The sequence below is a fragment of the Lagopus leucura genome, unplaced genomic scaffold (assembly GCF_019238085.1).
Source record: "Lagopus leucura isolate 7727_CA_CO unplaced genomic scaffold, USGS_WTPT01 Super-Scaffold_73, whole genome shotgun sequence".
In the NCBI taxonomy this organism is placed as follows: domain Eukaryota; kingdom Metazoa; phylum Chordata; class Aves; order Galliformes; family Phasianidae; genus Lagopus; species Lagopus leucura.
The window spans coordinates 41053937-41072446 of record NW_024962252.1 but is presented as its reverse complement, the minus strand read 5'-3'; the positions used below and the strand labels follow the sequence as shown (position 1 = coordinate 41072446).

The following is an 18510-nucleotide window of genomic DNA, read 5'->3' as shown; positions in this document are numbered from 1 at the left end:
CTAACTGAATAATCTGTGTGCAGAGTTTGAGCTGTCAGTGTTTGACTTTTTGGTAAGCCATGACGCTGCATAGAAGTGAACCATAACCCAAGCTTCATTATTTATAAAAGCAAAGAAATTCAGCTATCAGTCTGACTACTCAGGTTATTGCCCTATTCCGTAGCACTGCTCTAGTTTTCTCTCATACCAAAGAAGAGTACATTAATGATATCATACAGCCTTGTGTTGTGTGTTTGGTTATAAAGCAACTAAAAGGGAAGGGAGAAGTGCCTGCTCCCACAGGTGTGCACTGGATTGCAGGAGGAACAGAGTGGCGGGTAGCAATGTGAAAGTTGAACCTGGGAATTAAATCTTTCCTGTTGTAACCAGCAATTTTTGACCTGATTCTGAGGTGCAGTTCATACCCACTGCCCTGGGGAGCCTCTGCCAGTACCTGACCACTCTCTGGTGAAGAGACTTTTCCTAACACCCTATTTGACTCTCCCTGACACTGCTCCATGCGGTTCCCTTGGGTCAACACTGTCCCTCTTCTCCCTGTGAGGACCTGCAGGCCACCATGAGGTCTTCCCTCAGCCTCCTCCACTCCGGGCTGAACCGGAGCTCAGCTCAGCACCTCCTTATACAGCAGAGATTCACATCTTTATAGCCGTCCTTTGGAAACTAATAGATTTGTGTTTTTATATCGTAGTGTCTGAAATCTCACACAGTTGTTGAGGTGAGGATACACCAGTGTATAGTATCATCGGGTCCCTTCAGGTCTCCTCTTAGAACAACTCAAAGCTGCTTACTGGCATTTTTAGGCTGTAAGGTGCTGTGATCTGCAGCTGCTTCAGGGAAGGTCAGGTTGGGGCTTAAGAAATGGTTCTACACTGGAGGTGATCAAGCTTGGGAACAAGCTCCCCTGGGCAGTGGTCACAGCACCAAGCTCCTGGAGTTCAAACAGCATTACCAGTATTTTCAAATGCTCAATGATCCTTGTGCGCCTCTTCTAACTTGGGATATATTATAATTGTAGTTCTTGCAACATGGGAAGAAATCCAGGCATCAGCAAATATGGCTTGTGAGGTGATTTTTTTATGATCTCCGGTAAGGGAAAGGCATCTTTCAGTTATATTGTATTGCATGTATCCTTCAGTAATGTTTGTATTGCAGACTGAGTTCAACTTGAGGGCAGTTCTTTTCTTCTATTAAAAAATATAGGCAAAGCGCTATTTTCAACTATTGTGAACAGCAGTTCAGATTTACAGCAGGTGGGAAGATGGCCTGATCAATTTAGAGATGCTCACATTGCTCACGACTTTGAGTTCTCTTGCTTGAATTTGATAGATTTATGACCCAAATGTTTCTTTTCTGCCTGATGCTTCCTTTAACACTTACTTAAGTGATTCTCACCTGGATCTGGAATATGGCTAGATTCTGACAGTCGTTTATCAATGTTTTCTGGATGTATGGGGACAAACTTGTCTTTTTGAGACTGCAGATTTTCCTCCTCCTATCGTGATGCTCACAGCTTCTTTTAGCATTGTAGAGAACAGCTCTGCTGAAAAATTTATCCTTGTTATTTTGTTTATCTCCTCTGGGAGAAGTAGCATTTTCTTCTGCTAAGCATTGGACGATCGTTAAGTAGTCTGTTCTTCACATTTTGTTCTTCGTTATAAACAGCAAGAACTAACTTTTGAATCTGCAGCTTTTGAAGTATAACACTGTGAAGTGATTAACGAACCTGTGTGAACAGAAAACTACGACTTGAGATGAAATACTTCTCATTTTGGGAATGCTGAAGGCTCTGGCAGGGCTAGTTGCCTGATTTACTAATAACCAGAGACATTTTTGGAAAAGTCAGCTTGAAAGTTCTCAGTCTAGTCAGTGTTACTGGCATGAACTTTTAACTATTAATGCAGATCACAGAACTCACAAGTGTGTCACACCAGTTTATTCTCTTTGGTGCTTTGGCCTGGGATTAGGAGAAAAGCAGGGGAACAAGAAATTTTGCCTGGCTCTGAAAACTGACAGTAGCCTCCCATACCCCTGCAGAGAACTCTTGTTTGCCTTGGACACAATGGAACTAGAACAGACTTGACTTCTTCTATTTTACAGCAAAATATTGATGGCACAAAAAGCCTGCTCTTTCAAATACTTGATTACTTATATATCAGTGAAAATAGATTAATGAAGGTCAAAATAATTTGTGATTTGAATAGTAGCAGTTAATTACAGTAGTGCAAAGTGCCTTCAAAATGACGTGATACAGAATAGGACATTTATGATCATCATTAGGGTGGAAAGTTTTTCCTTTTTATAAACTGCTTGTGGGAATTGCCTTTGGTGTTTACAGGTGTCCTCAGTTGACTAAGCTGAATAATGTGTTTTAGGTGGTATGCAGAGATCCTTATACCTAAGAAACTGTGTTGAGTGTCTTTGAGATAAATTGTTCTAGCAAGCACAGATACTAGCTGTGTTATTTGACATGTTATGAGTGATGGATGAATAGCGGGACAAAGGCATATGAAGGAGAGATAAAGCTGGAAGCCATGTTCCTGTTGCCAAGTGTTGATGCTGGACTGTCTCCACTTCAACAGCAGCAGCGCAACAGAAGAGAAATGTCTGAGGTTTGGACTCAGCTGCTATCTGTCTCCAGCTGCAGGTTGTCCTTACAGAAACAAACTGCCCAAATGATGAACTCACCGTTGAGCATCTAGAAGCTGAAGAGTTTTCCTGTGTGGGACATTACAGAAACCTTTTCCTATGGTGTGGAGGGGCAGCTTGTAGAGTAGTGGCCAACGGCACATCCACCTGCCTGACAGGCACCTTTGTTCAGGTCGGCATGGAGACGGTGTCAATCAGACATCTGAATTTGGTGTACCAAGAAGGCTCTTCATGCTAATTCTTAGTTTGTCCTACTTTGAGAGGTATGTTTGATAAAAGCAAATGAGAAATACCTCTCCTCCTCTGTGTCTTTATTTTATTTAAATAGTGGAAAGCCTTCCTTTTCTTCAATAACAAAATGTCATTTCACATTTACACATGCAAGAAAAAAATGCTTTGTTATAAATTTTATTTCATGCCATTCCAAAAATTAAAATCCTAAACTAATTTTTTTCAGAATTTGAGGGAAAAAACTTTGTTTTTCTTTTACCCTATTATGCAGTGTGGCAAAATTAAATGGTGACCTACTCTTACAATTCAGACCACCTCTGAGTTAAAAGCACAGATTTCCCCATCTTGAAAGTATTTCCTAATTATGTATTTTGCTGTGGGCAGCTGTTTTCTGATAAAAGTCTTATTCTCACTCACTGGAGGACAAACTTTGCCATGCAGATTTGGATTTGACTGATGAGTGTTAGAGCACAGCTTAATGGAAATAGCCATGGACTGAAATTTGAAGAATAATGAATTTCAGTCCCATCTACATTACCACATTTGGGGACATCTTTGGTTTCTTCAGCAACTGTAAGACATCTATTTTGAGTCTAAATCATAGAGAAGCTAGATGAAGACTTGCATGTACAGCTTTGAACCAGCTTTTAGTTCCTTCCAAATGCTTAGTATTATTTCTTACTGTTACTATCTTTGGAAGGGTTTGCTGCAAATGTCTCAATTTTCCTTTCATTCTCTCTGTACTGGACAAAAGAGATTCTCCAGCCAGGTGTACAGAAGAGCTGCTCCAGGCTGAAGTGTAATGCAGCACTGCAGCGTTTTCCAACAGGATGAAAAATGGCTTCTCATACGGTCGTGCAGAAGATGCAGCTTTATCTTAATTTTAGCTCGAAGAATGTTCTGGATCGATAAGAACATGTTCTTCTAATTCAGATACTTATTGAATAAGTGTTTATGTTTGTTTTGTTGTTTTTTTTTTTTTTCTTTAGCTAGGAATATTCTTATTTGTGTTTGACAAAGCCAGTGTTTTGCTTACAGAACATGATTTCCACACTAGAGAATGTGCAGTGTTTTGGTACTTTTTGGTGAGCCTTGGAAAAAAGTGTCTTCACTTTTATCTCGCTATCCTTTCTGTAAAATCTGTCTATAAAGTAGTTTCTTTACAGTGTCTCTTGAGACCTACAAGTGGGACGTGCTAACTGCTGGAGGTGGAAGCGCTATTTATTTTTAGTGTGACTTCACTCTGCTGTTTCTGCTTATATTAAGATCCTAGGTCTGCCCCCATTAATTTATCTCTTGAAGAAGGAAGACACCTTCACACACTGACACCAGTGTTAAAATGCACCCTTACATCATCCCTGCTTTTGTTAGAGACAAGTGTGTTTCAAGTACCCCTCATAAACTCAAGTGGAAAAGGTTCGTAATTTGAATTGAAGCCAAACAGTTTAAGAATCCATCAGTTGTTCCATGCTCAAATTATGTGACTGTCATCCACGTTTGTGTGGTTCCCAGTTTAAAAGAGAATCCTGTGTTAAACTAGTTGGGTTTCTTTTATTTGTCAGTGGTGCAAATATTTCAGGCTGGAATCTTCAAATACGTGACTCTGGATGTTCCAATAGTTGACTTTTTCAGAAGTAAAGGTCTCTGTAATTCCTTCTATATTTGGCGTGGGGGGTGGGGGAGGGGGTGAAGGAACAAACAAGCAAACAGGTCTGTGGCGTTTCCAGATGGGGTTTAAACAACCAAATAAAAAACACAGAAGGGAAGAGAAAAATATTTTTCCAAAATTATGGTACAGGTGCCTGAGTCACTGCTGGTTGTGTCACGATTTATGTGCTGCTGTGCAGGGATGGTGGTAGCAGTGCCTCTAAGCAATGGAAGCATCACAGTAGATCTACATGCTGTCCTGCTTTTTTTTTGCTGGCTGAATGCAGATACTTCCCCCAAGGAAGAATTTCCACAAGGGAAGCAGAAAATATGAGCATGCCCTTAATGTTTCATTTACTGAAATCTTTTCAGGTAGATACAGGCAAAAGTAAATAAGTCCTGTAGTCACTGTTCTGAACTCAGGAATCCACAGACTTTATCAGCTTTGCATGGATCTGTTTCTTTAAACAACTTGTTTTTTTTTATCTTCCAATACTCAGTAAGATGGCTTATTAAATCTCCACATTCTGCTGCTAATAGAATTATCCCCATAAGGGTGTAGAAGGTAGTAGAGAAAGCAGGTCACTACGAAATCATATCTTCTCTATGTGGTCTCAATTAAAACATGTACAGAAGTTGCATCCACAAAACTTGAAATGCATATTTACAAGGAATTTGTCTGGATCCTGTTCTTTGTGCAAGTGTTCACTGAAACCAGTTCTGGATTGCTATTTTTAAATAGTGTTCTTTTGTGAATTTGTTTTCGTGTAAATATTTTGAACACTTATGCTTTATTTTTGTGGGAGTTCTTTGTTTGTGTTTAACCTCTGTTAAATCTGATGAATGTTAAATTCGTGGTTAATGTTTCTTTTAAAGTCATGAAAAGCTGAACCAAACAATGCAGATGAAGTGAGGCCCGGTTTTCTGGTTTGGGAGATGACACTCTTCACAGAATCTAAAGATTATCCATTTGAAAAATGGAGACTATTGATAATGAATTTGCTGAGGATCACTTCCCCAAATGCCTATTCCTGCTTCAGATTAGGCTGAGAGGAGCACTGCTCTCTTTCAACATGTTTGCAAGTCAAGAGACTCTGATACTCTGCTTGGGTAGGGTCTTTTAAAGCTTCTTTTCCAATTATTGGACAGCAGTTCCTTTTAGAAATATTTGCTAAAGTAGAACTCTTAATTATTCTCTTGTTAGAAAAGGGCTCCTGTCCATTTCTGTGCAGGACTGGTGCCTGCTCTGCACATCCTTGCAGAATTTCATGCAAGGTAAGGCAAAAACAGAAATTTTTGCTTCTTTCTAGGTCACTTTTTGCATCTGCTTTTCTTTGAGAGTGAGCAGAAATAATATTCAAATAATGAACAGGCAACTGACTTTGATAAACTGATATTTGTAGATATCAATGGTATTTCTTTAACAAAGACATTTTCATAAATAATCAGAACTTGTCTGAAGATGTCCAAGTGCGAATGACCAAGATACTGTACTTTCAGAGATGTTTCCATTTATGATTGATTTGTGTCTTATTTTTCTCCCCAACTAGTCCTTTTCTAATCTATTTCTGTCTTACTCATACGGCCCATAAAATCTTTCAGTGAATAATGTATGCCCTACTTTTGTGATGCACTTAAAACAGAGGGCACTTTATGGGCTTTCAAGAATTATAGTCACTTTTTTTGCATGCTGCTTTCCAGGTCAGAATACGAAACACAAAAGGTGAATTTAACTTCATTGTGTTGCTTCCCTGAAAGTTCAAGGAAAAAAGGTTATGGTTGTTCTTGTGGAAGCTCCTTCCATCTTCTGATTTCTTTTGAGTAGAGAACATTTGAATTTAACTGTAATGCGAAGATAAAATGAACACTTAATAAAACAAGTGCTTCTATACTTAGGAAAGCCCCAATTGTTATCAGTGGAAAATTCCAGGCACTGTTGCTTTTAACGTCATGTTAAATGGCACCTAGAAGTGTTTTGTGTTCATAACATTTGCCAGAATATAAATGGAAAGGATTTCTGACAACAATAAAATTGGTGTGGTGTGGACTATAGCGGAATGTTATAGCAACACGTAAAAACAGGAGCTGTTTAATTGTTCTCGGGAAGATAGACAGAAGAGGGTGCCCAGCTGGCAGCTCTGGAATTGCTGCTTGCAGCCTGGTGGAGTGTGGTGGCTGAGGTGGGAAGATGCTGAGGGCTGATTGCCTGTTGCCAGTCTCAGTGAGACCCTCCTGCTCTAACACAAAACGGTGCACTTCAGTGAGTGTCCTGCCAAGCCTCCTGGGAGTCACTGTTTTGACTTCTTAGTTTGCCGGTTGGGACTTATGCCCAGTACTGTGTCAAGTTCCAATGCGTAGCCTGGGTTTTTGCACAGTCCTGCTGGTTGCATTTTGGTCACCAACACATGCAGTCCCTGTCTGTGGGCCTGGCCTGTGATGCTGGCCCTGAGCGTGCTGCTGTCACTTAGCTAACCTGCTCTGAACTGGATGGAAGCTCATTTTCTTGAACTAACCTGCATCTCTGAACACCAGATGTTGACTGGTAGTCATTCATTTAGAAGCTTAGAAAATATGGACAGTTTTTGAAGGGTTTAGCACTGTCTGGAGTCAAGATATCTCAGTTTGAGGTTTGTACCCAGCACAAAGCTGTGCCATTACATATAATCTCAGCTGCTGCTGCTTTATGTAGCAGTGTGTGCCAGCATGTGATCTCATGGCCTGATGTGGTGAACCCAATGCAGATAACCAGTGTGTGTGTGTACAGCCAGGGAGGGGCTGTCAGATATGAGTGTCAAAGAGGTGGGAAGGGGAACAGGCCTGTCCTGATAGCAGCATTTGTGTGTGCCACCTATAGTGACGACATAGCTGCTGTCAGACCCGTGCAGCTATGCTGGTAGTAGCAGTGCTGTGTTTTTTGTTCTGTAGTGATCAGCAGAGCTGGCCGCAGTATTTAATTTCTGTGTCAGTATCCCAGCTCACTGCTACCCTGATGTAAGCTGCTGGAGTGAGGAATCATGGCTTCCCTCCCTGTGGTTGTTAAACCCAGCCTTGACAGCTCAGAAGCTGCAGTGCCATTGGTTCTGGGAGAAGAGAATGCCCAAATGGCAGCACTGTAGAGAACAGGTTTCTCCCTGACTGGTGTGGAATGAGTCTCTGAGGGCCCTAATGTGTGGGTCATGTCCTGTCTGCAGTGCTGCCTTTGTATGGGAGAGACACTTCAAATGTTCTTGGCAAAATGTTTGATTAATAGCAAGAGGGAGGGTTGCTTTTAGGAGGCGTAACAAGGGTGTTGTTACTATTGATTCTTTCTATATTTGGAAGCTTTCCCCTTCCAAAAAATAGGACAATGGCAGTGTCTATGGATATTCAGCATTAGAGTTTAAGTTTTTTTCTGGAAAAGCCTTAAGAAGTCATAAAGCAGATGCAATAGTGCAGCTGCCAAACAGATGAGAGGCTTGTGGCTGCTAATTGTAAAGATGGACATCTCACTATCACAGTTCTGAATGCTTGCTGCAAAAAGAAGAGAGGGAGCCAGGCAGAGCACCAGTAAAGGACTTCATGGACTTGCTTTATAAGACCCTAAATGACTCTTCAAGGCCAGCCTGGCTGAACCTAATTATATAATAGCCAAAAAAAAAAAAAAAAAAAAAAAAAAAAAAAACTAACAGCAATGCTTAAAAATAGGGGGGAAGTTGTCCTTTTTTGTTGTATTGTTTAGTCAATTTTAAGACTCCGATTTACAAACACTCAATTAGCTTTTGCAAATCAGGATACCAACAAGTGCATCTGTCATTCTGGCTGGCTGTTAGAACTTATGTGTAAAACCCATGATGTTCAACTGTGGCTGTGTTTTTAAGGTCAGCCGTTTCTTAAGTGAGTTTTATTTCTGTTTTACTTGCCCTATGTTGTTGCCTGTGCTTTTCCTCCAGTGCTCTCCAAAGTGTTCTCCATTCTGTTCTTAATCACAGATAGCTATGCTGGGATCGGATTAATCCCAACGCTGAGCAGAATTCCCAATGTATTATTAAGTAAGGATGGGCTTGCCTCGTGTTTTCTAAAATTTATTCAGCATAGTTTTTAAAGCTTGAATATTCTTTTGCTTGTTAAATGCTTTAGTTGCTTATCCCAATCTTTTTGGTTTATTCTTTATTTTTGTGATAGTCCTATCCCAAATGTCATTCTGTGAATCCTGGTTGAATATATACTCTCAGCCTGGGAAAAGAAATATTTGCTGTTTTCTTTTATGCCTCTTCAATCTTTGTCTGTAGTATTCAGTTCTTTATTCATAATTTTTTTTACTAAGCTTCCTAATAATTAGGATTGCTCTTGAACATGTTCTACTATTTTAGTGTCTTTCTGGTAGTACAGTGCCTAGAACTGAACGTATTTTTCCAGCTGGGTTTATGCCAGAGCTATTTAAAGTCACCATTGTATTCCTTCCCTCTCCTCCTTTCTCTGTGACCTGACACACCCTATGTAGGCAGTCCAGACTTACATTATGCTTGTTTTCAGGCAACTCCTGACAAGTTTATTCTCCCTGCTGGTCTGTCTCTATCTTTTGTTAATTACTTTGCGTTTTATATGTCTATATAAAGTCTACTTCAGAATTTTTTCCAAGCTTTGTTGATTTTTTGTTACTGTTTTCATTTCATATTTCACCGCTCCCTATTAGTGTAATGCTAACCTTTCCATAATACATCAGTGTTCTTAGTACCATACCAATTAAATATGCTTTAATTTTGATTTTGTCTCCTCCTCATTAAAAATTCCCCAAGGAGCAACACGAGTACCAGTGCTGGAGTGAGGGTGCAAGGGCTTGATTTGATGCTCTCTCTCTCCCCCATGACTGCTTCAGATTTGTAAAAGTACAGCAAAACATGGTGCAGCTTTTGTGTGAGTGCAAGAACTTCCCTGATTATGTTGGGCTGAGCAGAATCACTGTCTCCCCTAAATGGCAAAGATGGAGCAGAGCAGTAAGTAGGTGGTGGTAAAGCACAAAGGCTGCAAACCAAGATTTCTTGATTTGATCTGTACTCGTGTTTTTACCCATCTGGGAATATATTTTAATGCTGATTTGTGGCTGCTTGTTCTAGTGCATTTGAGCAAGGCACAGGATTTTTCTGCAGAAATGGTTACTTGCTTTGCTCTAAGGTCATTTAAAAGTAGGGTCCAATTCAGCTTTACATCACTTGTGCAGTGTGAAAATCCCTAGCCCTGTCTTGCTTTGCTGTCAGGAAGACAGTCTTAGAGGACTGCCTTGACTAAAGGAGCTGTTGCATTCCAAAGCACTCTGCCTGACGTTGAGAATAAATCTGGGGAGGAAGGGATGGGTAAATCCTTATTTCCTTGCTATGGGCAAGGACCTGTTGCGGAGCTCTTCAGTGACCACTGTGCTGGCTCTCAGATGGGATCCTGTTCCTGTTGCAGGAGAGAGCAAGAGGTACCTCTTTGATAATTGCTGCATGTGTGGGTTTGCTGGTGCCCTTGCCACAGGAGGGTGAGAGGTGTGTCCCTGAGGTGCAGCTCATGAGAGAATCTGCAATGCTTTCCTCTGTGTCAATCCTACAAAGAGAGCTGCTTGTGGTGTGGTTCATCATGATTGCACTGATTCTGTGCATTGGGTTTATGTGGGTACACAGCCTTGGTTTTGTTCCAAGTAATGAATGGCAGTGAAACTTCACAACATAAGATTGATAACAAGCTGTTGACCAAAAGAGATTATTCTTGTGAAATCTTTACAGTTATAGTACAAATACTGTTAAAGTACTTGAATTACTGCTTCAAAATTCAAAACCTACTGCTTTTTTTTTAGTTGTTGTTTTTACAGTATATGTCATTTTGAGATTTTTGGACTGCACCTCGACTCTGCAGTACGGTGTATTATGATGTGGAGTGGAATGCTGCTCATAAGCTGAACCACTAAACTGTTTTGGGTAGAAACTGCAGAGAAGATGATGGTAATTACTGCAGTTAAAATCACAGTCATTATTGGCCTAAATGATCCAGATGCTGTTATCCTGAAGTCCAGAGAAATGTTATTTTCCCACTGCTAAGAAACATGATGGAATCAGTCAACAATGTGTATTCCAGCAATAAATATTTACATATAGGCTAGTACAGCAAAGATTTCAAAATTTTATTTCCCAGCAACTGACTATGTCTCAGCATGACTTGAAGGCTTGCCAAGTCATGAAAATGAAGGCTAAGCCCTTCTCAAAAAAAAAAAAAAAACAAGCAAGAACCTTTGGAAACCACTGCTTTGAGGGAGCAGATGTTCTTAGTCCAAGGCTGATATACTCAGAAGAGGTGCCAGTTGACAAAAATAGTTAGATTTTGGGGGCCAGATGGAAAAGAATGCTGTCTGATTTGAGTTAGGTTTATTTTGTGTGTGTATGCTTTTTTGTTTTGTGGAGGATTCAAGTTAAGTACTTGAAGTTGGGAATGATCTTCTGCTATTCTGTGTGTGAGTACTGAAAACATGTTTTGCTCTTTCTGTTTGGCTAGATGTCCTTAAGAGATGAACTACTCAAATGTAAGTGGACCACCTGTGTGCTCCCACACCATTCAAAGCATCTAGAAAGTTGTTTGGAGTAGTCAACACCACATGCTCATAAATAAGTGAAGTGTCTTGTTATTCTGGGCAGTGCTAAGAAGTATTTTTAGCAGGCTTTTTTTTTTGTCGTTTTCTAAATTACTGAAATGTGATATCAGAAAAATCTTTTGTTGTTTTTGTCTCTTCAGAGTGATGACTTGAAGAACACAGGCAGTTGAGACAATGTAAAATAATGTTTTATGAATTTTATGCATATATCCAGCAGGCATATAGTAGTCCATAAGATTTAGATGTATTCTAGCAAACATCTTGATCGGTCAACTAAGGAGGCATTATGTGTTATATTTTTTTAACAACTTACCACTAGTGTCTAATTGGCAAACTGTTACTCAGTTCTTAGCTTTGTAAAATGCATTGCCTTGCTTTTCAGCACCAGTAATATTTCATTGTCTTCTTACATAGTCATTTATTGAAACCAAAGTTGAAGGCTTTATTTTTAATTTTAGGCTTAAACATGAGTTTGCAAATGTGCTAGATTTAAGTAACAGGCTTGCTTTGAAGAATTGTGCTAGAGAAATCACTGGTGGCTTCCAAAATGTTTTCAGTTAAGATTGCTTAATTTTTAAATAGTTGTCTGTATTCTCATTCCATCTCCATTCCCTTTTAGTTGCTTTTATGAAGGTTTATTTTTATAGTTTGATTTTAAAAAACAAAATTTGCCTTGCTCAGTAAATGGAATGATTAGGCTTTATAAAGCCATATACTTTCTGTTTCTAATGTCAAACAGTTGTGGGTGGTTTGTTGTTGGTTGGCTTTTGGGGGGGGAGAGGAGTAGAGAAGGCACAGGGAGGTGGGTAGAGATGGAATTTCTGGTTCTGAGAAGAAAATTGAACAAGGATCCAATCCAACTTCGTTTAGGACTGTTTCTTTTCTTTCCTTCCTTTTTCTTTTTCTTTGTTCTTTTTTTTTTTTTTTTTTTTTTTTGACTGCAGCACAAGGGTACTGAAGTGGACATATTAAAACAAGGGTTAATGCTACAGTGGAAGAAGCAAAGGAAAAAATGTGTGACACAAAGTGTAGTGTTAGTAACTGCTGTTGCCACTTTATATGACCTGGCACGTGTGACTAAGAGAGACTTTGACTGGAATAGTTTTGTGCTGGTGACTATTAATTCAGGCAGTCACAAGAATAACTGTAATACAGAACAATATGTGACAATCCTAAGGTATTCTGTAAGTACTGATGACTACTTTTGAAGTTATGTGGTCTAGTTTTGGCAACCCAGACAAAATTAATTTTTCATTCATAGATCTGAAAAGATTAATCGTGTGTTGTGCTTATGGGACGGAATAATTACTTGGTTAACAAATTGGTGGGAAATCTTAATCCAGCTTTTTCTTTCCCTGCCTCCCAGTAGAGTACCACTTTCATAGCTTCCTTGAACAAGCATAAGTTTGGATTTATTGGAAATGACAGATGTGAAAAGTTTTATTCCAACAAAATTTTCACTGAGCGTGCTCCAGCAAGCAGGTGTATGAGGCACCTTTTTTGGGCACAGTGTTTGAGAGAGTTTCAGGATGTTTTGATGGTTTTTAGTGTTTGTGGGATATGGTCACGAGCGAGCATAGAGCAAGAAATAGTAGTCATAGTCATGTATCATTGAGCCATTTTAGGGTAAAATTTGGTAGTATTTCACATTTTACTTTTCCGCAAGAGGCACTGTTACTCCTGTCAGTCTGGCCTTTTCATTAAAATGGTGATACTAAATACTATCCTGCTAGTTACACAGCTGACAGTAAGCCATCTAATTGCTGCATTCCAGATATGTGTGTTTGTTTATTTATTTTGCTTTGTTTGAAAATGACTGGTACATTTCAATTAGATGTTGGATGCTTCTTTGGGTTTTTTTTTTAGTCATTGACATTAGATGTTTAATGTGTAAAATTGTTGTGTGTGTTTGTTGTCTGAAGTTATTAATAACAAATTATACTGATGAAGTTCTCCAGATTGTTAAGCAAAGGAAGTGTTATTGCTAGAAGCAGATAATTGGGCATTATAGGAATTTTTATTTTTTTTGGTAACAGTCTTAAAATAATCTTGAACTAGTTGATTTTGTCTTTTTAAACGTAATTTTAAATTACATATTAAATGAAGGAAGATGTGTTTCAGCCTTTTCAGGTTCATTTTGTCAGTGAGCACATTAGTTCAGTTCAATCCTTAGCCTGAATGGGGGAGAGCATACTCTTTCAATTTACAGAAGAAGCTGTCAGGAATTCATGATGTCAGCACATCATAATTTTGGGGGTTAGGCAGTAACTTCTCAATATTCAGTTTAGCTTTAAAAAGAAATGCGTTCTACTTGAATATCGTGGACCTAATTTTAATATCTCATGCTGTGTTTTGGTCTTAATATAATTAGTTATAGTCATAAGTTTAAAATCCTTAGAGCAGTCAAATACAAATGTGCAATACTCGCACAGATATCATTAAAATCTGTATTTTAACTTTTAAACCAAATTTAGCCGTATTTTCACTTTCTTCTCCTGCTTTGTTCTGAAAAATTAAAGGCACCATAGTCCAAGGTTGCTCCCTGATAATAAAAACGTAAGTCTTTTTTTCCTAGGGGGTGATGAAGCCCAGGTACAGAGTACCCAGGGAAGCTGTGGCTGTCCCATCCCTGGAGGTATTCAAGACTGGGTTGGATGGGGCTCTGGACAGCCTGAGCTGGTGGGTGGGAGCCCTGCCCACAGAAGGGGATTAGAACTGGATGGCTTTAAGGTCCCCAGCCCAAGCCATTCTGTGATTCTGTAATTTTTCTAGTGATGAGAAAAACACTGGAAGAGGAGATGATGGCTCATGGCAGCTGATGCTGGGTTGCCTCCATCTGTAGGCTAAAATTCTAACTTTCCCGTATGTGGATTTCTGACACATGACAAACACTCATAATGCTTTTTATATTCTGAGTATAAAAATATTCCCTATTTATCATCCCAGTTAGTGATTTAGTTCTAAACCATGTTGTTGTTGGCTCTTATTCAGCTTGCCTGTTGTCTTCAGATCACTTTGTAATGAGGCAAACTGCCTGGCTTTTGTGAATATCAGTGGCAAGCCTGTAATCTATTACTTCTGAAACTTTGTTCTTGAAGAAGTTACTGTTTAACCAGGATTGTATTCCCATATTCTGTACTTCCAAGGCTATTTTTCTCTTTGCTGAAGTTACAGGTGGGAGTTAACAAGTGAAAGGAATGGTGTTATCTGCAGTTATCAAGCAGATCTACAGCCATTCAACCATCTCATTTTCAGTACTCAATTGCAGTGGTATATGAACAAAATGTTTGTCTTAATGTTCTAAACGAGCTTTTCATCTCATACTAGTTTCAGGGCTATGAAGTCATCAGTCATTATAAAGCAATTTTTAAGTCGTTCAGGCTGGACTAAAGTCTGTTTAAAAAAAAGTGTGTATAAATCGTATTGTTTTAAATGAAGTAAATCTGAGTAAAGCATAAAACAGCATGACATTTCTGAAACAACAAGCCACTTAGTAAATTCCCTGGTATCTAGGAAATAATCTACCTTTACTGTTTTTGAGGCTAATTATAGAAATATTTTATGCAGGTTCCGACTGGAACATCTCGTCAGAGTTACCCAGCTACCACATATCAGGACTTCAGCAACTGGGAATCTCTAATGAAAATTAAAGAGGGGCTGCTAAGACAGAAAGAGATTGTGATCGATCGGTGAGTAAGCTGCTCTTGCTGCGTTTGTTAGAGTAGATGACAAAAGCTGTGATGTAGAAACTGGAAAAGTAGAACTGTTAGCTTTCAATCCAGCACATACTTACAGACAAAATATGTGGGACTTAGACCTTGCCAGGAGAGAAAACAGGCTGCTTACTAAAAGTCTTCTACAAATTTGGGAATTTACTCAGGGGTTTGAGGCTTTTGCAATGGAAAAGGGAGAGCAGGACCAACAGCTAGTTCTGCTGTCAGCTTGCCCAGTCTAGTTTCATTTAAGTATTCATGTTCATATTGGATATATTTCTGCTTGTATGTAGGGTCTTGGGATTGATGCAAGCTGAGAGCTGGTAATCTGCTTTGTACTGATTTTATTTGTTGTGAGAAAAGAAAGAAATGCAGTATATCTGAAGCCAGCTGACAATTAAAGCTTTGAGAAATTGGTCTTTGAAGAAACGTTTATTAGCAAAATCCTATTTAATTGCTCAAACAAATTGTTCAAATAATAAAATATTAAAATCATTATCTACTTATCAAGAGATACATAGTTTCAAGTTGAAATTGTTATCAATAGATAACATAAAATAGAAACATAAAATAGAACATGGCAGCAAGTTGCTACTGTAAGTTTCTAGTACAGATGATACAATTTCTGGAGTTCTAGATGTTTAGATGGTATTAAGCCTTAATGAGGAAAATGTGTTTCTAATAAAGGGCCTGAGCTTAATGAAGCTTGCACTAAATTATCAAATGTCATCAGGAGCCGCAGAGTTTGGATGTAGGACATTTAAGAAGGGTGTTTTTGTATTTGACATAATTATCATTTGGCTTAGTCTGTGTTTTAATAATAAACTCTTGACTCATGACTGAAAGGAGTGGTTGTTCTTATCTTGAAATAGTTTTGGCCTCTTATTGATGTTTTGCTTCTCAGCCTGGAGAGAACTGTGTAAAGCAGGTGTGTGCTAATAACAGGAATGTCAGGCATCTGTGATAAATGTTATTTTATTTCATCTGGTAGTTCTCCCTTAATTGGATGGAGATGGACAACTTTGGCAGCAGAATTATAGTTGTGCACTATCTATTCCTTCCCCTCTTGAAACAGAGAAGGGAATTGTGATGAATTAAGATGTTTTTGCCCCCTAGCAATGTGACCATCACTTCTACTGGCCAGCATCATTTTTCCTAGATCAGCTTAGACACCTGATAGCATGTATTTTCCTGCCCCTGCAGTGGAACATGGTCCCCAAAGTAGGAAGTGGCTGGTGCATGCACTCAACGTCCTGCTTTAATGCAGACCTTCCAAGGGGACAGGCAGTTGAGGTGGAAGAATCTGTTGCTGTTGCATAGATCTCCTCTATCAGAGGATAAAGGATATCCTTTATCAGAGTCTTTTGATCAGCTGTTTGGGAGCTGTCTAAAGTAAAGCAGCTTTTCCAGGCCTGTTATATCAATAGTAGTGCTGTATAACCTGCAGCCCTCTTTTCGATGCCCAAGCTATCACTGACATTTGTAAACACGTAATGCATGATGGCCAGGGGCTGTCTTTTGTTGCCTCTACTGAGCACCTACGCTCTACAAGAAGGCTTGTTACACAGTGGCAGGTAAGCCTTCAGTTCACATTACTCTTCTCACAGTGAAAATGGGTTTACAGTCAAGGTGAAGTTTCATTTTACTGAAGTGACAGTTTGCAACTAGTTACCTGGTACCGTCCATCCTGAGGGAGAAAAGCAATTTCTTGACATCCCATGGCAATGTGTGTGATCTTTTTTTTGTAGAAAGCATGCTTTTGTGTGAATTTGAGATAGTGAATACAGCTCTTTCTGGATTTATGAGAGAAGTCAGTTGAGGTGATCCCTTCTCATTCATCTGAAAAGACAGAATACACTCTGAAAGCTACTGACATGAACAAAGACCACTTTGTGATCTTACAGTCATTTGCTTTAAATAGACACTTGGTGTTGCAGTTAAATACAGTGTGAATTGCAATATAATCATAAAGCACAGAAGGGGCAATTTCTAAACATTATGCCTCCATTTGGGCAAAAACATTGCCTCAAGATTTATGATTTGAAAACAAAGTTACTTCAAATAGTTGAGTTGTATTATTTAAAATCAGTACAAATTGTTGCATATTTATAAAATCTTCTGCATCTCCTTATATTGTTTTTTTTTTTTTTTTTTCTTTTCACTGATGGTTTCTTTCATGGAGGGAACTAGTACATATTGCAGTCCAAAATTCTAGAAACAGAACACCATTATAAAGTGCTAGTGTTCTATTTATTATTAGATGGAACATTCATAATTCTTAAGTAAAGTATAAATCCATATTTTAAAAGACATTACGCTGAGATCCAATATAATGTCTGGGACTAAACCTAGGATTTTTGACCCCTGTTCTCCTTGGTCTTATCTGAAACTTTTTTTTTCCTAAGTTAATGAAAATTCTGAATACTGGCCTAAAATACATAAAATAAATGTTTTACTAAAAAAAAAAAGTTTTACTAAGTCTTGTTAATTAGAATTCAAGATAATGGGATTTAAATTGTAGAAGTTATGCCTTTATGTTGTGGAGGAGGAATTCTTTTGTTGATGGGAGGACTTGATACTAGGTGTTGGCTGGAAAAGCGTTTCATGCCTTTGGTTCTTGCAGAGCTTTAGAAAGCGTGCTTGTCTTAAAACAAATAAACAGCAACAACAACAAAAAAAAAACCATGGCTAATGTTGAATTTATAGCCTGGTAAAAGAAGGATATCAGCAAGACTTGTTTAATTAATGGGGAACTGGGGAGGGTCAGGTCCTCCCCGTGACATTTGGAAATTGGAAGAGTGGTGTAGCAGTTGGCCAGAGGATGCTGGAGGTGGGGCTCTGAACTGGTGCTCTGGGCATAGCTGTTTGCAGTTGAGAGGTACAAGAAGCAGCAGAATGAAAAGAAACACCCCTAGAACACCCTTATCTTGCTCTTGTCACTAGCTGCCCTTTCACTGGTTGCTGTCCAGTTTATTTGAGGTTAACATACGCTCTTCTGCTGTGAATTGCAGCAGGAGGTAGAGGAGTTGAACGCCACAACTTAAGTGCTTAAATCTGTTGATGTGCTGGAAGTAAAGGCTGCATACAGAGTGGTGTTCTTGAGGTGCTCTACCTTGTTGTTGTAAAGGCAGCAGAGAGGAAACAGAAACCTGCTGCCTGCTTCCCTTCTTATCCCACGGTAATTAAAGGGCAACAAAAATCCAACCCATCTGGATAAGAGTATTCAACTTCCTTGTTTTGCAACAGAAATCTAACAGTTTGGAAAAGCTGCAAACAAGATCTTGTTTGAAATAACTCAAGAATTAACACTTGCTGTGTGAATCACCACACTTGGATAGCTTGTGTGTCACTGGAATTCAAAGACATTAGTAGAATGTTAGGAAAAAAACAGCATTTGTAACTAGAATAAATGGCTTGATGTGTATTCTGTACACTGTTGAACATCAGATTTACTGGTAGATGAGTTAAAATTATTTGGATTTGTACATCTGAACAAATATAAATGAACACAGTAGCATAAATGTGTAGGTATAAAAGTGGTTTAATTTTGCTTTTAAAGCTGCTGTAGGTATCATTGCGAATTTAACAAATCAAAGCTTGAAATCCATTTTTAAGTCTACTCTTAAAGAATTGGGGAGAAACCACTTTTATAAAGGGGAAGTGTGGCATGAG

At 38.9% G+C, this 18510-nt stretch overlaps 1 protein-coding gene across 2 annotated transcripts in view; it reads left to right on the top strand.

The window, feature by feature from the left end:
- The window catches only part of CEP85L (centrosomal protein 85 like), a 142765-nt gene that overhangs the window by 93453 nt on the left and 30802 nt on the right, over nucleotides 1-18510 (top strand). For both annotated transcript variants that reach the window (XM_042880487.1, XM_042880477.1), the window contains exon 4: nucleotides 14693-14814. In XM_042880487.1, the coding sequence (XP_042736421.1) occupies nucleotides 14693-14814 (122 nt within the window). The remainder of the gene's footprint in view (nucleotides 1-14692; nucleotides 14815-18510) is intronic.